Source organism: Stegodyphus dumicola, chromosome X1 (assembly GCF_044657685.1).
Source record: "Stegodyphus dumicola isolate Sdum_Otavi_A_Nest chromosome X1, ASM4465768v1".
Lineage (NCBI taxonomy): Eukaryota > Metazoa > Arthropoda > Arachnida > Araneae > Eresidae > Stegodyphus > Stegodyphus dumicola.
In genome coordinates this window covers 89,413,906-89,433,990 of record NC_140780.1, presented here as the reverse complement: position 1 = coordinate 89,433,990, position 20,085 = coordinate 89,413,906, and the positions used below count along the sequence as shown (strand labels likewise).

The 20,085-nt window shown below is 34.6% G+C and overlaps 1 protein-coding gene across 3 annotated transcripts in view; it reads left to right on the top strand.

Moving 5' to 3' along the window:
• LOC118199433 (kinesin-like protein KIF3B) overlaps nucleotides 1–20,085 on the top strand; it is a 149,992-nt gene that overhangs the window by 111,781 nt on the left and 18,126 nt on the right. For 2 of the 3 annotated variants that reach the window (XM_085807806.1, XM_085807807.1), the window contains exons 22-23: nucleotides 1,284–1,349; nucleotides 11,524–11,829. In XM_085807806.1, coding sequence (XP_085663932.1) covers nucleotides 1,284–1,349; nucleotides 11,524–11,647 — 190 coding nt within the window. In that variant the 3' untranslated portion in view covers nucleotides 11,648–11,829. Of the gene's footprint in view, nucleotides 1–1,283; nucleotides 1,350–11,523; nucleotides 11,830–20,085 lie in introns of those variants that run through there. The other variant, XM_035371299.2, reaches the window with a different exon arrangement.

Below are 20,085 nucleotides of genomic sequence, written 5' to 3'. Positions count from 1 at the left end.
GAAAGTTCCTGCATTTAAGGTCTTATAGGATGTTTTCTTCTTTACAAGTTGCGGGGAGGTTCTTCAGATTTACACATGTTGGTTTTTCGCAATCAAGTTGGTATGAGTGGTATGGGATTTTCTTTTCTAAAAGTAGCTTGTTTATCATACTGTAGTCTTTTAATTTTTTGGTATAGACGAAGATTGATTTTCCTCTCATTTGACACTCATGAGGTTCTGTACAGTTCTTTGTAAACATTTCATCTAGTGTAATCCAGTCGTTCACTTCCTGTGAAAATACAATGGGAGGGGGGAAACTTCTGCGTTGGCTCCGCCTTCTAGGTTCTTCTAGGTTTAATATATATATATATATATATGACCAGCCTGTACGTTATTGTATTTTTGACTAATAGCAGACCGCTATTTATTTTATTTTGATTTTAATTTTACATTGCTCGGAGTTGCATTTTACCTTTTTTAACACCCTAATGTGTTTTTCTGCGGACGCGTCGGGAAAAAGGAACAGAGAATTGAAGCTCCAAAAAAGATTTATTCGGGACAATTAATGTTTAAAAAAAAAAAAAAAAATTTAACTCGTCAAACAAGAGCTTCAATGGTCTGTTTCGGCGAAACGCGTAATGGTATTTAGCCTAGTTCGACACTCAATCATTTTCCCCTTGATAAGTCTGGTTGAGGGTACGAGTGGGTTAATTTACCATTTTCCGCTTTGTAATTATTGTATTTTTGTAATTTTGCAATTTATGTTTTCATTATCATTTTTGCATTTTATGTTTTAATATTTTTTCCGTCAATCTATTTTTATGTGTATTAACTTTTCACATATCACAACGGTCAGATTAGCTTTTTCGTGCATTTGCATGTCTTCCAACATTAATTTTAACAGTTTTCTTCGTGTGTAAGCAGTTTTTTTCCTCTTTTTTTTTTTCCAGATTAATATTTTTTTTTAAAATTTCTTCTGTTAATATTTTAGTAATACAGCGTTGAACAATTTCGTGGAGCTACAGCTCCTGGTAACTTTTTAGCAAGATCGCTGCAATGTTTCTACCTACTATTATTTCATATCTTTTTGCAGCATTATGCGCAAAAAATTTTTAAGACGAAATAGGTCTTACGTCTCATTACTTGTTAGCTTTACAATTTCTGTTTCAATTATATATATATACATATATTATTGCATGAAATCGATTATTATAGTTGGGAATGCAATAGAATCTTATCTACCTGATCTTTTTTTTTTTTTTTTTTTTTTTTAACTGTAGATTTTTATAATTTTTTTTTTTCAGGCAAGCATCACTTCAGAATATGGAGGGAATTTCAGAACCTGCTGGTTGGGGATGGCTACGATTTGGGTAGAGTATAATTTTTTCATTTATTGTTGAATAAAGAATGCTTGTTTATGATTGGTAAAGATAGTGTAATGTTTTCAGCTTTGCTTCCAAATTTGTGGTAAAAAAACAGAAGCTGAATTTGAGGGCTTATTTAGAAGTTTCTATTAATGTGTTCCACTTCTTAACTTTTAAATCTTAGACAGTTCTTACCCATGAAATTGAAGAATTTTATGTTTGTACAGCAACAATCTGATGTTCACTTGACTGTAACTGTATAATGGAGAATTAGCTCCCTTCCACTTCTCTGATTCTTCATGATTTTCTCCACCTTGTTAAGCATTAGAACAGACATTCCTAAAAAAAGGGTGAACTCACCAGTTAAGATGTGAATTTAGTTTTACTTGTCTTTGATAGAACAGCATATCAAGCCGAGAATGAATAAAATTGTGTCTCAAAACTCAGAGTGACTAAAATTATGTCTCAAAACTCAGGATCAAAGTCCCAAAGAAGAGGTGAAGAGATATTGTTAACTATTTGCTAACTGCTTTTTAAAGAAATGACTAGCTCCATTGCCCCTGAGCTATAACATTAGCCAGTAAAGCCACTCCTGTGTACAAATATCTTGTTTGTGATTTTAACCTTTTTCTTCCATCACCGAGAAATGGTCACCTATGGCAGGTTAACCCATTATGGGGCTCTTATGCCCGTTACTCTGGAAAGGCCCAATCTAAAGAAATTCTGTGGCAGTAAGACCCACATTCGACCAGTAGACAAGCCCCCAAAAGAGCACTGTTGGTAAATTTAACTTAAAATGAGCCAACAATGTAATTTAGAAGTTTTTTTTAGTTGCATATAGTCTAAAAGCATATTAAAACAAGGTGAGAAAAAGCACTATATTCTTCTTTTCCTGTGATATGCTACAGTAGGTATTGTATTTAAATTTTAGATATTAAAAAGTCAATGAAAATTACGAAACGAATGTAGCAGCATCAAATCATAATATTCTGTTGAACTAAAGATTACCGTAATATTTTTAGTAGATTTGATTTAACCATAATTTTCTGTACGTGCAATGAAACCTCCATAAGACAGCCACCCATAGTTCCAGAGTTTTTTCCCCCTTCTGTTGAATTGGTCACCGTGGCTAACATATCGATAATGCTTGTTACCATTATTTGATGAAGTTAGCAGAACATTGGTCATTTTCAAAGGTGGTGGTCTTAGGGAAGTTGTTGTTTCTAATCCCGAAAGTGGTCCAACATTTTTAGACCAATTCCATGAGTCTAAGTACCTCTAAAAAGTTTAAAAACAGAAGGGGTTTACAACAAAACCTCATCAAAGGTAAAATCAAGACAAAATACAATCAGGTGATGCCTGAGCAGCATTACACTTGGAGGAGGTCTTAAAAACTTTCTGCTGTTGTTCATAGGAGAGGCTCCTCACGTGTCCACTGCCAGAATGTGATATGCAAGTCTGCTGGCTTCTACGGTCCCCCAAAAGTAGAGTGCCACCAGGGCAAACTCTCAAGTACTAGTCCTGTACTGGAAGGGCACTGCAGTGATTTCTTACACTTGGAGAACATCTTACTATAAAGGTACTAAGGTGAAATAATAAGCTAAAACTTGCTATAAAGGTACTAAGGTGAAAGGAATATTTGACTGGGAAGTTTCTCAAGCAGCAGCCTTTGTCAGTGAGTCTGCAGGCTTGTTGTCTCTAATGTCCACATGAGAGGGAATCCAGTGGATGTGCATCTCAAAATTAACTGAAAGCCTAGGAAGTAAGTTCAGAATAGATATGCCCACACTGTCCCTAACCTCTGTCCAATCATTTAGATCAGCTGTCAGTTAGGATCTGTATATCTACAGAATCAGGTTCAACAGTATTTTCCACATTAGCTCAGGCCTCTTTCAAAAGCGATGAGTTCAGATCTGAGCACAGAGCAAGAATGTAAATTTTTAAGTCTAAAAGTAGTTTTGGTAAAGATACCATTACCAGAATGGCCATGATAACTGTTGCTGCCATCTGCATATATTTGAAGAGCATCTTTAGGTATATGACTCATAGTTTCCAGGGCCATCTGTCTCATAAATTCAGGGTTGTCAATATTTTTTTTAACTTCATTCAAAAATTCGGTGGGAAAATGGATGCCATTAAAGATGCGGCTAAAGCACAGCCTGAAAGAGTGACATTCAATCCAGCAAGGAGAAAGCAAATTAACAAAACTGTACAAAGTTGCTTGAAAAAAAGAACTGTTTCTCTTCAATCTTTGGTTATTAACCCAGTTTTTCAGATAGGAAGAGGTTCTATTTTGGTCATCGTAACTGAGAAGTGTATTATAATATTTAACAAGACACGATTTTCTTCTCATACTCAATGGCTGGAGGTGTGTTCAAATAGAGAAATATCGTTAGGCAGCTATGCCTCAAGCCAAAAATCATTTTCATTGCACTAATGTGAACTCTTTCCAGCCTATTGTGATTACAATCACAAATAATAAATAGGGGAACAGTATTCCAAGATGGATCTAATAAGGGAAAAATAAGTTAGTTTCAGATTTGGAGCATCTGCTCTCCAACCTTGCCGAGAAAAATATTTTAGTAGATTTAGCCTTTTCCTGCATTTCACCTCCAGAGTCTGGATGTGCATATTATGAAGAATCTGTTGTATATCCCAAGTACTTAGCATTCTTAAGGTAAGGTTTGGCCATAAGAACATGATATGCAAGTCTGCTTGCTTCTGTAGTATCCAAAAAGTAAGGTGCCACCAGGGCGAACTCTCTAGTACCACGCAGGTACTGAAGGGACACTGCAGAGATCCTTAAGTAATTACTTACACTTGGAGAGCACCTCAGGTGCAAGGAAGTTTTCACTGAGAAGTCTCTAAAGAAATAGCCTTTTCCAGAGAGTCAACAATCTCGTTGCCACTAATGCCCACATGAGAGGAAATCCATTGGATGTGCAGCTCAGAATTAACTAAAAGTCTAGAAAGTAAGTTCAGGAGAGATATTTAGGTAAGGAGTGTGTCATTCATGTTGATAGTAAGTTGATAATTATAAATGTGTCTTTTAGTACAAAGACTAGCCATAGATTTTGGAAGTCAACTTGCATACCAGCAAAGCACTCACATCTCTAAGAGTTAGGTTAATGTTAACTTCAATGTTCTTGACAACAGGGCCAGAGTGCCAGAAGACATCATCAGCAAAAATGCAATATCTCATAGATATCACCTTTTCTATAGCAAAGAACAGTGAGTAACAGTGCAGTACATAATTTGAATCAATTATAGCATCACACAATTTCATTTCAGAATCTTCTTTACTTAGAGCTCTAGCAAGCCTTCACAGCTTTAAGCTAGGTGCTTTCGCATCAACATTACTGCTCATTTCTCTCTAAGTTTTCCTTTTGTTGATAGCTTAGACTCATTTAAACTCAGCATTAGTTTTGTTAAATTCGATTTTAGGTTGCTACTAATAAAGTTAAGGCTCTGAAATGGCAAATCACTTTTTTCAATTAAAGCTCTGATTTCAGGAAAGCCAAAAGAGTACTTAGTCAATTTCAAGAAAGCCAGCCACTCCGCTTTACGAAAATTCCTAACACCTTCTCTAATGGTAGGAATCAATTGTTTACTCGTATCTCAATCAATATTGTCAGATGATCACTGCTTATATTGTTTAAAACCATCAATTGGCATTTTTAATATAAATCAACACTTACAAATGAGACATCCAGGGCTTCCGCACTGCTGTAGCTGAAAGAGAAATGAATATGAGAGCCATTATTTAAAAACAAAAGTGATCAGTCATGTGCTATCTTTAAAAGATATCACTTGTATTAGTAACTGAACAACCCCAGAAATGGTAATTGGTGTTACGATGCTGAAAATTTGGGTTTTTAACTTTTAAAACTTTAAACCTTAACTGTCTTGATGCCATACAAACGCTACGAAAATAAAATAAGAACAATCAAATTCTCTAAAACTGAACTGAGAGCTCTATCCTAAGCTGTGAAAAGTAGGAGGAGGAACTGTTTAGTTGAACTAACTCAAATACATTTAAATAAACATATCCAAAAATCCATTAACTTAATAATCACACACTAAAATAATCTTAACCTAAAAAAATAAGAAGAAATAAATCTTCTCTGGGGCTCGGGTAAAAACAGAATATTATCTTTCAAACAAACAAAAAAATTTCTTAAATTCACTTCAACTACATTTCAAATCATTTCAATAATTAAATTGAGAGTAACACGTTCATTTTCATTAAATCAAAACCTCACAGACACCAGAGAAGAAATATTCAAAGCCATCAAACAGTTCTGAAAATGCAAAACAATCATAAGTTTAATTACCATCCTAGCACCTAGATATCAATTATCAAAAAGCACCCAACACAATCAATAATTTAACTATATGTGATTAGTACATAAGGATGCGTTGTGAAACCCACAAAGAGAAATTAACTCAAGGTAACTAAAAGCTCCATGTTTCTTAAAAGCTCCCCGGCTCAAACAAATGGAGTGGCTGGGCCGACCAAAGTGAATTACACACGAAATAAACAAATGCAATAAAAATTTTAAACAAACACATTTATTAAATTCTTGAATATCATATTACTAAATAATGGATAAAATAACACATATGTCACACCAAGTTCCAGCTTACATTAATTAAAATAATTTTTTTTTTTTTCAAATCATACTGTATCATAGTGTAACGCTAGGAGTACACACATTTCATCTTCTAAAATGCTTTAGTATTGGTCATATTAATTCCCTCTAAGAACATTGAAATTTCGCAGATCGATTAATTTTAAGTAGTTATTCAAATTTCAACAAACATTAAAATGACAACTCTTGCTTGAGTATTTAAAATAATTATTAAAGCAAAGCAAATGAAAATAAATCACTCACAGGGTAAAGTTCACCAGCACACTCCTATTACTCGGGAATGCGATCATAGATTGATTACTAATTCAATTTGAGAGCTCCACAGATTGTCCAGTGTCCCAAACTTTACTCAAGAGCACCACCATAATTCTGCTGGCCTTATATCACAAAATCAGCATTATAGGAGGGAGAGAGTTCTTGCGAATTGAAGGATGACCTAGTTGAGACACCACTGAAGCTCTACTCACAGTCAATAAAATACAGAGCAATACAGGGGGAAAATGTTGACGCAGGTGACACAAGGAGCATTAACAGCATTGCGCACCTCAGACAGATCCTAAACGTGTCTTTCATTCTGGAATGCCTCAAAACTAGCATAGGAATACCTTCAGAACAATATCGGGAAATCATGGTCAGGAGAAAAAAAACGTGAAAACCCTTGATGAGCACTTGCATCAGCATCACATCGAGGGTCTCCATTTACAAATAACTATATTTTGTGCTGAGCTCTATGCCTTATGACAATGCAAGTTCTCAGCAACTAAACGCTGAGAGAAAACTCTGCATCAGCCCATGAGGTAAGCCCCATTACACTTTCTTTTTTCACTTTTAAACATCTTTGTGGCTCAAATTAGACTGACTTCTCACCTTGTGCAGTCTCCCAAGGAAGCTCAGTCTCTCCACCCATTAGACACCATAGGTCAACAAAATCACATAAAATTAAATTTCACTAACCCTAGACATTTACTTTATCATTTAACTGAAAACAACACCCCCACGAAGAATAAAAATAGAGTCATAACAACAAAAACACTGCTGGCACCAGCCACACCCTGCATGAGTAAAACCAATCGACCCCCCCAGCTAACAAGCGGAAAAACTAACAGATAAGAATCCAACTGCTGAAACTTCACAGAACACCCCTTGTCCAGTAGAAACTGATCTATTTCACATCTGCAACACAAAGAGAGAAAGAAAGTGGATGAGAACGGCCAAAATTTACGACTTCCTTTACTGCCCAATAGTGAAACCCCCCCAGCGACGAAATGCAAATGCACCCTATACTGCCCTCAGTTCTATTGTTATCGTAAGCCATTAACCAAATGTCATTTCCTTTCACAGAGATGTTTAAAAGAAAGGTTTTACTGCCTTGTTCCAAAACCTGCGTTAGATTAAAAAAAAAAAAAAAAATCCTGCTAACGCTTTTAACAATTTACGAATACTCTTTTTACAATTTCAAATATAAATGAATTACAAATAAAAATACTTAATTATTTATAGCTTAAACCAAAACATGAGTACACCTAACAATTCACAACATAACATTGGCATTCACCTTGAAAGATGCATGAAATATTATCAGCCCTAGATCCAAAAATTATTCTGCTAGATATTTTTGGTTAGGAGGTTGACGCATATTAAAAATTTGCAGTGTCTGTTTATTCCAATGGATCAAGGTACCCTGCATGTCAAGATCAGAGTATGTAACAGTAAGGGATCTATGTAGGTATGCTCTGGTAGGCCACATCTCTAAGAATGCGAGGCCGCCTCCTCCTTTGTTGGGCCTTTCAGAGTGAAAGATATGGAAACCCTTAATTTTCAATTGAGAGAGCTTTGTGAGCTTTGTCTCTTTTAGTGCAATAAAAGGTTACCATAAGGGAAGTGGTCAACATAAGAAGCTTCATTGTATGAGGGCAATCCCAAAAAAAAGGACTCTTATTTTTTGGGGACGTAGAGAAAGTTTTAATACGGTTGTTGGCAGCACTGTTGTGAGTGGTGCCTTCTCCGCTACCACATAAGCATGCAGGTGCTTCGCTCGGATGCTCAGTCTTGGCTTGGCAGCCATTTGAAATGGAACTCCCGATAAAGGTTACCGCCAAGTGCGAAGTGAGCGCAGTTATTCGATTTTTGAATGCAAAAGGCGTTAAACTAGTTGAAATTCACCGCCTATTGACGGAAGTGTATGAACAGTCGTGCATGGATGTCAAAAATGTTCGCAAGGGGTGTAGAGAGTTTACAGCCGGTCGTACTGAAATTCATGGCAAAGAAAGGAGCGGGAGGCCGTCAATTGCCGACGAGACAATCTCGAAAGTTGAGGAACTCATGCGTAAAGATCGGAGGATCACTCTGGATGCTCTCTGCATTTTGGTTCCTGAGGTTTCCAGAAGCACCATCCATAGGATTTTAACGAAAAAGTTGGAATATCGGAAGGTGTGTGTAAGATGGGTGCTGCGCATGCTGACAGAAGACCACAAACGGCAATGGGTTGATTCTTCCCACGAATTTCTTCGCCGCTATGGAGACGAAAAGGACAACTTCTTGGACTCAATTCTCACAGGTGACGAAACCTGGGCATTCCACTTTACACCTGAGACAAAACAACAGTCATGCGAGTGGCGGCATCCCTCTTTGCCCAAGCCATGAAAATTCAAGCAAATACAATCTGCCGGTAAAGTCATGGCAATTGTGTTTTGGGACAGGAACTGGGTACTGTTGGTCGACTTTCTGCCTGCTGGGACAACAGTCAATGCTGAAAGGTACTGTGAAACACTGAAGAAACTCAGAAGAGCAATTCAGAACCGGAGAAGAGGGATGTTGAGCAAGGGTGTAAGCATTCTCCACGACAACACCTGTCCTCATGTTGACAGGGTTCGTACGGTCCTTAAGAGTCCTAGTCCTTAGATTTTTTTGGAATCGATTTTTGGTCCTTAAAAGTCCTTAATTTTGCCCAAACTCAGCAGAAGGTCCTTAATTTAAATCATCTGAAATTTCTGTCTGTTTTTATGACTGCCATTTTGAGTGTGAATTAGCATGTTGGGGGATTATTTTTGGCGATTCACTGACATATATGGTTATCATTTGAATGGGTTATAATTTGTTTCTATTTTTAATATAAATGATGGAATACTCGAGTTTCTAAGCAAGAGGTGAAACATAAGCATTTTGAAATTCATTTTTTTAAATAAAGAGCTTTTAAACAACATTTTGCTTTTGGGGATGTGAATTCTTTTATTAAACGATTCTAAATTTGGTGACTTGTCAATATTTTCGCGATTTTAAGATCAGTTTCTATAGAAAATTTTTAATTCCGAGATCTGAGACTTTTTCGACGATTTTTTTTAAAACATCATAACATTGATAAATTTCATTAAAATAATGGTAATATATTGTATATTACCATTATATATAAGTATATTTAAAAAGTAACATTAAAATAAAACATTTTTATTTTTCTCTGTCATATTATAAAGTTTCATTTTGGCAACTTATTATACAATATTTTGAATCTGAAATATAAACAAAGTATAATGCTTTAAAGCACAATTTATGAAACAGCTCTTAGCAAAAGCAAAATCAGCTATGTAATTAATTAAAAATATCTTTTCAATTTTTTCATAGTAAGAGTTTTGGCTAAAGTGCAGAATCGCACACTTATTTATTTTTTGCTTTTTACAAGGGTAAGAAGAATTAGATTTTTGTCAATTTTCTTTGATTTTTAAGTGAAAATAGGCCAATGTGTACATGGATTAAGTCAAGGAAGTGCGCAATGCCATTTTTGTGCAGCTCTGGGATATTTTTTTAAGTGAAAATAGGTCGATGTGTACATGGGTACCGAGTATGGTGCAATTCTTAAAAACGCGCCAAGCAGTGGGCGATTCTGCACTTTACCCGGAGTTCTTCCCATGTAATTGTCTCAGAATATTCAAAATTCTCAGAATATGCATCAGTTTTTTCTATAAAGTAGTTACTGAGCCAGATTAAATTAAAATTAAATTGTATAATCTTTGACCACTACTCAACATTTTTAGTTTGAATTTGACCGTTCTTGTTTAATTACGTCACCGTGAGCTGTAATTGATTTTGTTATCATCAGAACATGCGTTTATGTTTTTAGTTCTTTTTAAATAAAAAGATTATTTAACCCTTTGTCTGATATTGTAGTTACTTTCAGACATAGCGATGATATGCTTCACGTCTGTCAGGGATTTTGGACTATTTAACTTTTACCAGATCAAGTAAACTCTCATAGGTACATTGTGGAGAGGTTGACAAGTTAGGGGAGATAAACTATGCAGAAACTAGCAAGAGCATTGGTTCGCACATTGAGACAAATCTCTAATTCTTAGAAAAAATGCTTAAAGAGAAGGAAATCGATATAAACTAGCCAAAATGATTGGGAAGGCTTCAAATTAAAATGACGAAAACCTTCAAATTAAAATGACGAAATTAAAATATTTTGTTGAGTGTTGTTGTTACAAAACATAAATGTTTTGTAGCTTTTAATGTGTAATTATCCTAATATCATTTAAGAATCAATGTCATAAATTACATGTATTTTAAACTGTGAAATTTTATTAGATTTTGATTTTAATAGGGCTTTTTTAACAAATATTGTTAAAAAATAAAATTTAATAGTGGCCATGTAAATCCATAATGACTGAGGTTGTCAAACTACCTAATTTAATTGTTTATAACTAACTGCTTACCTTTAAAAATTATCTCTACATATTAAAGCGAGTTATTGCCTTTCATTAATCCTTACCGTGGTCACAAGATAAAACACAAAATTGTAAAAATTCATGTAAAACTTATTCTTTGCATCTAGTGAGACCTGAAATAATACAAAACAACTTATCACCTGTGGTGTTTTAGTGGAACCTTAAAGTATATTAACTGGGTTACAATCCTTGAACTCTACAAGAAGCTACGGCACAAACTGCGTCAGACAGAGCCCAACTAACTTTCAAAACTTGCCAACCATGCCTACATCAGGCCTTTCAGGTTTTTTCTAATCAGCAGGTCTCTCTCTAGACAAGCAGCAGCGGTAACAACATTCAGTCTTTTGTTATGAATCATGCTGATTATGATCTTACTTCTCGTTTGAACCTATGGCATTTGACATAAAATCTACCTGCTATTTACTAAACCTCTAAACTGACTAAGTATGTGAGAAAATGAGACATAAAAAAAATCAACATAAAGCTGACTGTTAGTGAAACGTAAATGTCACTTATCTTCTTTCAAATATGTCCAACTATTGTAAGTGCAAAATATTTAATACTACTTGATAAATTGCTTAATGTTTATTTTATTCTCAAACTTATTAGTAATTATGTTAATTAATTCATATTTAGTAATAATGAATACTACTTAGGATTTTATTTTTAGGAAGGTATTACAAAAGTGAAATTCAGGCATAGATAATATTTTTAATTGAAATTTATTCAGTTCCCATTTGCTCATAGGTCCTTAATTTTTTCATTAATGGTCCTTAAAAGTCCTTAAAAGTACTTAATTTTCGTGTGCAGAAATGCGTACGAACCCTGGTTGCCCGTCAAACCGTCGATCTCCTGCAAAATTTTGGTTGGAACATCATCACACACCCACCCTACAGTCCGGACTTGGCACCCAGCGATTTCCACCTGTTCCTAAGTTGATCATTTGTCTGGATGGCGGTTCTGCTCCGATGATGAGGTGAAAGATGAGGTTCAACGCTTCCTGAAGGGCATGGCGGCAAGCTGGTATGACATGGGCATTGTAAAACTGCCACAGCGTCTACAAAAATGCATCGACCGAAATGGCGATTATGTTGAAAAATAAAGCATTCTTCAATCTTTAAAGTGATGTAGCAATTATAGAAAATAAATGGTTCTTTGTATATCTAAAAATATAGGAGACCTTTTTTTTTTTGGGTTTGCCCTCGTATTAAACTTGGAAGGTGAAATTTAGCTTCTTGTATTAAAAGTGTTGATTTTGTACATTATGTAAGAAAACTCAATTTTGCGGGACATTACTGCTTTAATGGGGGTTTATATCAGTTTCTTAATATTGGGTTTTAACAAAAGTTTCCTGCCACTGCAAGTATCGTGTGCACAAACAGTTTGCATTGGCATGTAGAACTGTATTTTGTCAATAAGAAATATCATATGAAAGTACATCAGTTAGATGTCATTATCAGTAGAGGTAATTAAATAGACTAGTTTTCCGATTTACTTAATTCTTATGCGTCTAGTAAATGAATGATTTTTATTCACTATTTCTGGAGAATTGAATATAACATAACTCATTAGATTGACACAGCTCCTTCTTTCATTAATAATTGCCGTTACCTACTGCTAGTTTATTCACTTATTATCATCTTTGCTTTATAATTGAAGTACTAAAAATTTGAATTTGCTGTATATTTTAGAGAAATGGCCAGCAAACAGGTGAAATTTCATAGAGGCATTATTATGGTTTTTGAATGCTGTTTTAGTTTTTGCTTATGTTACTTTTTAAATATCCTTTCAAACAGATGGATGATCTTAATTCTGTGATGTATATATCATGAATTAATTTACAATTTTATATGGCGACCTTACTAATATTTCTAGTTTAATATGATTCAAAACAGGGTTGAAGCGAGAGCTTAAAAAATATTGAAAATTTTGTCCATTCTATATTCATGTAAATTCTTTATTCTGGGCAGTTCAAAAGTCCTAACTAAGGTTTTATGCATTTTGTTAGAATTCAATATTCATTAAGAAAATAAATAAATGATTTTATGTTCTTTTTCACACTGTGCTTTTACTTTCCTTACTTTAACTGTCTAATATATTTCTTGAATCTTAATATGATGTCCTTTATATTAGTCCTGAGCTTTTTTTCAATAAATGGGACATTTGCATTAGTTGATGATTCCCCGAGAATTATTTCTTAACCTTTTTCATTATAGACATCTGTTTATGTAAATTTTTGATGTCTTTAATGGGAATGAAGGATTTTATTCATATACTTTACCGAGTCTGAGATAATATTTAGCTACAGTTTGAACATGCCCCCAAGAAATCAAATAACAAAGTAATCATGCTTAGCTGCAGTATCAGATCAGTTAGTCATATTAACATGCATGCTACACATATGGAAATATGTGGAATAAAGAACGGCTGTGAGAAATGATGTTACGTAGTGTGCATGCACACATGCACATTGCTAGATCGTCAGCTCAGTTGAGCATATTAAGATGCATGCTATGCAAATAGAAATATGTGGAATCAAGAACAACTTTGACAAATGACATTACATATATGTAAGTTTTGCATGCATTTAATTCTTATTTTTATTTCTAGGTTATTCAGATCTTAATAGAAATAATCTTAGTTCTATACAATGTAGACAATGTTAATATGGCAATAAATGCCTTGAATTATATCCAGTGTATTGCATCAGAACACATACTAGATATGACTGCCTCCTTTCTGCAGGCATTTTCCACATAGTACTTGATGTTTACAAATGCTGTAATAGGCTGAGCATGCCTAAAGTCATTAACTTGAGCTAAGTTACTTTGTTTCAGTTACTGGACTCAGTGTAATTTAATGACATAGATCTTTTCCTTCAGTCTGTCTCATAAGAAGCCTGGGAGACTTGAGATCTGTTAATCTTCAATCATGTTTGTCATGCCTTCCTTCCATATACATTTTGGAACCATTGTAAGGCCTATATTTTTCAAAATGACAAGAGACATACAGTCTATTTATCACAAGAATCACAGTCTGCTGATACCACAAACAGGTGAAATTATATAAAATTGCTAAATCTAAATAAGAGAAGGAAAAAAAAGCCGAGTTCTCGATGGATATTTTGTGTTGTTGGAAATGATATAAATTGCAGTTTAAAATTTTTATAAGTACTGTGGAAATTAAACAGTGATTTTTTTAGTTTGTTTCAATCAGAAAGCATAGTTGGCTAGTACTTAATAGTAAAAGGACTTTTTTTCTAAAAAAGTAGAACATGAATTAAAGAATGTGAAATTATGTACGTGTGCTAAGAAATTATATTATTACCAATCAGAAATGTGAAATGGTTCTTATAACAAATTTAAAATCATGACATTTTTAAATGAAGAGAAAACATTTTTTGTTCAAGTGTATTTTTTCTGAATTGCTTTTGATAAAATTTACAGATAGTTGAACTTTGAATAGTCATGAAACTTAGCCCTACTCCATAATACTACATATTTTAATTCGTTGGTCTTTATTTTCTCATCAAGTAGAAAATGAGCCTATAGGTTCATAAATTATTATCATGTATAAGCACTAGCAATATCCAAAACATGAAATATTTACTTCAATTCTGCCAATATTAAAACCAGCTATACTATTGGAATGACTTTTTCCACCACTAAAGATAATAATAAGTTAAAAAATTAGTTAATTGATTATGTCTTCTGTAGCATAGTCTTCATAAACTAAGCAAAACTGAATTGTTACTATGATATAAACTGCTTAAAACTGACATAAAATTTTTATAATTTTAAAATTTTATAAAGATTCTGATGAATTTTAAACTTTTATCCTGTATATTTCATTATTTTGTATGCTATGCAACATTAAAAAAGTGAAGCACATATAATACAGCCACTTTAAAATACACATTATTATCACTAAAAGCATGGTATTCTGCAGCATGCTTATACACACAAAGACATGAGATTTTTATTAAGGAAAATTTTATTTAAAGACTACCTACATTGTAAGGAGGCTAAGTTTCACTAACGCTTATTTTATTTTAAAACTGTACTATCACTTCTTATTTTCTACTTCTGGCCAGAATTAAATGCTTTAACTTGTTTATGCAAATTGTCTTGCTAACGCCCAAGTATTTAAGTTGTGGCTTTTTGCCAAGAGTTAGAGAGAGAAGGAGATTTAGGAACCGAGTTGCTTGCCACTGCTTTCTTACGAGTTTTCACTCGGTTGCTGTTTGCCTTTAAGGCCAGAGGTTTTAGCCCTCTTGATATTTGACAAACGTATTGTAGTTTCCGCACCTCGGCATACTACATACGTACCCTTTTAAATAAAGGCCAGTCTTAGTGCTAAGCATTTGTATACTAATTCAAAGTTAGCTTTTAGTTAGTAGTTCAGACCACAAGTGGTTGGTCTCTATCCTGAAGTATGGGAGTACCTGTAGAGAATAAAGGGTTTAGTATACCCTCCCTGCTTGTGTCATCTGTTCCACACAATCTGGAACAGAACTTTAGTAAGTTCCCTGTTCTTATTCAGGATACAGTATGTTCCCAAAGCAAGCGAAGAGACATACATCTCCTGACAACATTTTTACTTGAAATCATGGGGATGCAGAGGTCAGCTGATATTAAGGTCATGCAGAAAAGAATGACACAAATGCTGCCACAGAGCAGAAAACAATTTATTAACCAAAAAAAAAAAAAAAAAAAAAAGGATAGTACATCAATTAGAAATAATCTCTGCTTAAGTCAATATACTTCTGCCATCTGGATGGGAGGTCCCTGAAAGCTTTGGTAAGCCAGTCTGTGGGGGTGTTGGTGCACCGCCTATGGACAATTTCAGCAATTTAGCAGAAGTTTCAACATGTTGGCCTCTGACTGGTCCTTCATCTTTAATCCGAAGGGGCCAGATCGGGCAAGTACAGATGAGTGTTCTGGCTGGTGTGGGGATGTGCGTTGTTGTGCTGCAATAGCACATGCTGTGCCCATTTGCCCAGACATCACTGTTGAATGTGCTATCGTAGCATTCTGGCAACCTCACAGTACTGGTTGCTGTTGATGGTACACCCAAGTCTTCAGCCAGTCCACAAGAATGCCCTAGACATCCCAGAAGACTGTTGCCATTTTTTTCCGTGTTCTCTTCCTGCATCTCATTAAACGTTATGCACCCGTTCACCATGATCAAATTCAACACTGCTGCCACATTTGCTTCTGCATGGTGATGTTGCTGGTCGTCCTGCACTGATACCTTTGGCTGCGGTTCTCCGCTCCACTGCTGAACTTGGTCAACCAATGGTATATGGTACACCTTGAGGGTGCATTGTTCCCGCACACCGACACCATGCGATGATGGATCTCGCTAACCTGTATCCCTTCCTTCCGTAGGAACCACGCTGTCCAATGCTCGGTGTGATAATCACCTTCCATTTTGTTGTCCACACTCTCAATGATGACGGTCAAAGGGATGGGTGCTGACTTATACTGTTCACCTGTGACCAGCATCATTTATGCATTCTGAGTAGCTCATGCCCCCTTGTGTCTATTTCACTTGTTTTCCTTGTTGCATCGCTTAATAGTTTCATTGTGAGAGCCGTTGCGTCAATTGTTTCTGTACGATTCAAGTATTTAACATATTGAAAGAATGTCTCCACTGTCACGTGACAGGAATTACAGCTCAACCCTTACAGACCCTGTATAGAATCTCATGCCACACTTGACAGCTATTCTCATAATTGATGACTGTCACACTGAATATTTCACACTGAATACTGCTGGTGGTCTGGATATTGGATAAATTTCAAAGTTTGTTGTATTATTTATGTGTGACAAGACTGTTAAACAAATTGGCAGTCAAAATGTTGGTGAATTATTTTGTGAAAGAAATTTAACATTGGTAGACAGAATTTAAATTTGGCTAAGGTATCCAGCTATTTATTTTTTGTTGCATTCTCCTTCCAAAAAATTCTGGGTTTATGTCATTTTGATTTTGATATTGTTCAAATCTGATATTCATCACCTCTTTTTAAAATTTCTCCTACAAGTGGGGAGAAAATTCACTTTGCTCTTGTTATAATGTGATGCTTGATACTTATTAATTAAACCTTCAGTTAGCCTGGTTACTCTCCTGCATTCATATAAGCAGAGAAAAATATTTCACAGATATAGTATATCAACTATAGGATTAAGCAAAGTCTAACTGTGAAGAACCATTGTGCATCATTCACTTCATTTTTTGCCCTTCATGTTTGCTATTATTTAAAAATAATTGAATATTTTTGCATCCTTTTTCCTGTATGAAACCAAGAACATTAGGCCTCTGAACTTGAAGGGATTATTTGTTCATAGTTTCTTTAAGCATATCTAGGCCTTTTGTATTGCCTATATATGTTTAGGCATTGCAGTGTAGTATCATTATAACTATATGTATGTAATGAACATTTTATGTTGTAAAAAATCTTGTATTGAGTGAGTGATTTATTATTTTTATAAACTTTTGTTATGGACTTATTTAATTATGATATAGGAAAATATATAAAAAAAAATGTAATGTTTCTTTGAAAGTATGAAAGACAAAATATTTTCTTAACAAAAGTGTATTGATACTGGGAAAACAGTCAATCTACCTTTATTAGAATGGTAGAACTTTATTTGCATTGATAGCAAGTTTGATTTTGGGAGTGGCCTAAAACTTTGTTAGCTTAGAGCCTCACCAGTCTTAAATCCTTGCTTGATACAGACCTTGAATTGCTACAAAAATGTTAATAGCATAAAATATTGAAAATATGTTGTAGGATTCAAAAGTTCCTGGACTGAGTCTATAAAATTTTTTGCAGTAGTGCAACTACGAGAATGAAATGGTGTTGCTATGTTCTTCCCCTTTTCTAAAAGTGGTTTCTCCCAAATCACGTGGTTGAAAGCTCGCGGCAACAGCATTTTTTATAGACAAGTGCATTTAGTAACTGGCGATAGAAAGGAATAGCGTCAATTGAGCAGAGAATCGATATCAAATTTTGTGTTCGCTTCGGAAAGAGTGCTACGGAGACTTTTGGAATGTTGAAGCATGTGTACGGAAGTGAAGCATTATAGAGAATGCAAGCTTTTGAATGGCATCATCGTTTCAGAGAAAGTAAGGAAAGTTCCGAAGTTGACGAACATTGTGGCTGTCCCATGACTTCATGCACTGATGAAAACATCAAAAAGGTGTCTGCGGCAGTACGTGAAAACAGGCAGCAAACAATTTGCCAATTAGCAAAATCAGTTTGGATATCAGAAGCCGCATGTCAGCGGATACTGACTAAGGATCTTAACATGCATAGGGTGTGTCAACACATCGTTCACCGCATGTTAAATGTAGACCAAAAGGGAATTCGAATGGAAATGGTGGGAGACTTAATCTTGGCTGTTGACAAAGATCCTTCCCTACTTGGCAGAATTGTTACTGGAGACGAGAAATGGTGTTTTTTGTATGACCCACAAACCAAGAAAGCATTGGCAAGGTGAAAATCACTACAATCTTCACGGAAGCAGAAATTCTGCCAAGATTACTCTAAAGGAAAGGTCATGCTAGAGGTATTCTTCTATATCCAGGACTGTGAATGCACTGTGAACAAAGAACTCTACATCAAAACCCTGTGTCTGCATGAGTCAATCCTGAAGAAGAGACCAAAAATGTGGGTTGAGCAGTCATGGGTGCTGTTGCATGACAACGCTCCTACTCACCGTCCCTACTCGTCAATGGCTTTCTTGCAAAAATGAAAACAACTGTTTTGCCTCATCTTCCTTACTCACCTGACCTCGCACTCTGTGATTTCTTCCTATTTCCTGAACTGGCAAGATGCTTGCAGGGTTGTCGAAATCAATCTTCAGCTGAAGTTAAATGTGCATCACAGGTTGAATTGAAGGACATGGCCAAAAATGGATTCCAGACATGCTTCGATGAACTTTACAGGCACTGGCAAAAGCAAGGAGGTTAGAATAGAAGGAGGGAAGGTTCAACTCAAACGGTGAAGCTTGGCGGCCATGTTACTGTTATCGCTGTGACTTGTGCAAGGAAGTCTGTAATTGTAACTTTTTTTTTTCCTTTTCTTTTTGAAACATATCAGCTTATATTGCATATGGAGGCACAAATAGATTTTTGAAAAATATTCCTGAGATTACTGTTCACTCGTAAGTATCGATTTTCTTTTTTTTTTATGTAATTTCATAAATATGTTAAAAAAATGTCACAATGACATGTTGTTTTCTTTCCAGATATGACAAAAAAAGACTTCGAAACATGTTAAATACATTTTAATGTTTTTGCTTACAGCTGGTATCTTTGTTCCTTAACATACAATGATATATGCTAGGATTTAAACTGTATAATTTGAACGCTTAGATAATTCGTTTTATAATTTTCATGAAAAGTAAGAAATCAATTGTTACTATTTTTATGAATTGTAAAGGTGTTAAATAAAGCAACGCTTTTCTTTATGTATTAATTATTATTCATTCTTAAGTTTTGTGAACTGCTACGAATATAATTTTTGCATTTGATCAAGATAAACTGTTCTGTTAAAATGTTTTTGCATAAGCTTACAAATTTCTGGGAAGTATAGCGATAAACATAAGTAAAATAGTTACACAACTGAACATGTGGAAAAGATATATCCAAAAATTTATATAGGTATATTTCTGTAATTCAGCTTAATTCAAGGTAATTTCTTTGAGGTTCATAAATATGAAATGCGCATAAACTGAAATCATTGAATTCACATAAATCTGTTTTATTTTATTAATGTTTATTTTCTTGTTGATATAAGGTTGTTGGTTGTGAAAAGAATCTATTTAAAACTTTCATTTAAAAAAAAAAAAAAAAAAGCAACATGTTACCATTTTTTTAGGTAATTATCTGCTATTAATTTCAGGTAAAAATGATTCTTTAATAAATTATAATAATATTGCGAATAAATCAGAAATATCACTTCTTAAAGAAAAATTTGAAAGTATACCCGAGAAGTTGCTAATAAAACCTAAAAAAATTCTTGAAATTATGCAGAAACATAATTTTTAAAGGCTTTAATGTTATGCACATGCATTTAGATTTCGAAATATTTCTTAATGATTTTCTGTACTTAGTAAATTACAGATATCATCTTTATAACTTTAAAACAAAAAACTAACAATAACGAAGCATTTCATTCTAAATGTAACATATTTTTACTGAAAAATTCATGCATAGAACAACTTACAAACACGTAGGTTTCACTACCGTATTGCAATGTTTTGAAGTAACAAACATGGAAGCCGCTTGTTCCGTAGAGTTTCATTCCCCGATACTGGAGGAAACTGCGAACCCTCCCTCCTTCTATTCTAACCTCCTTGGGCA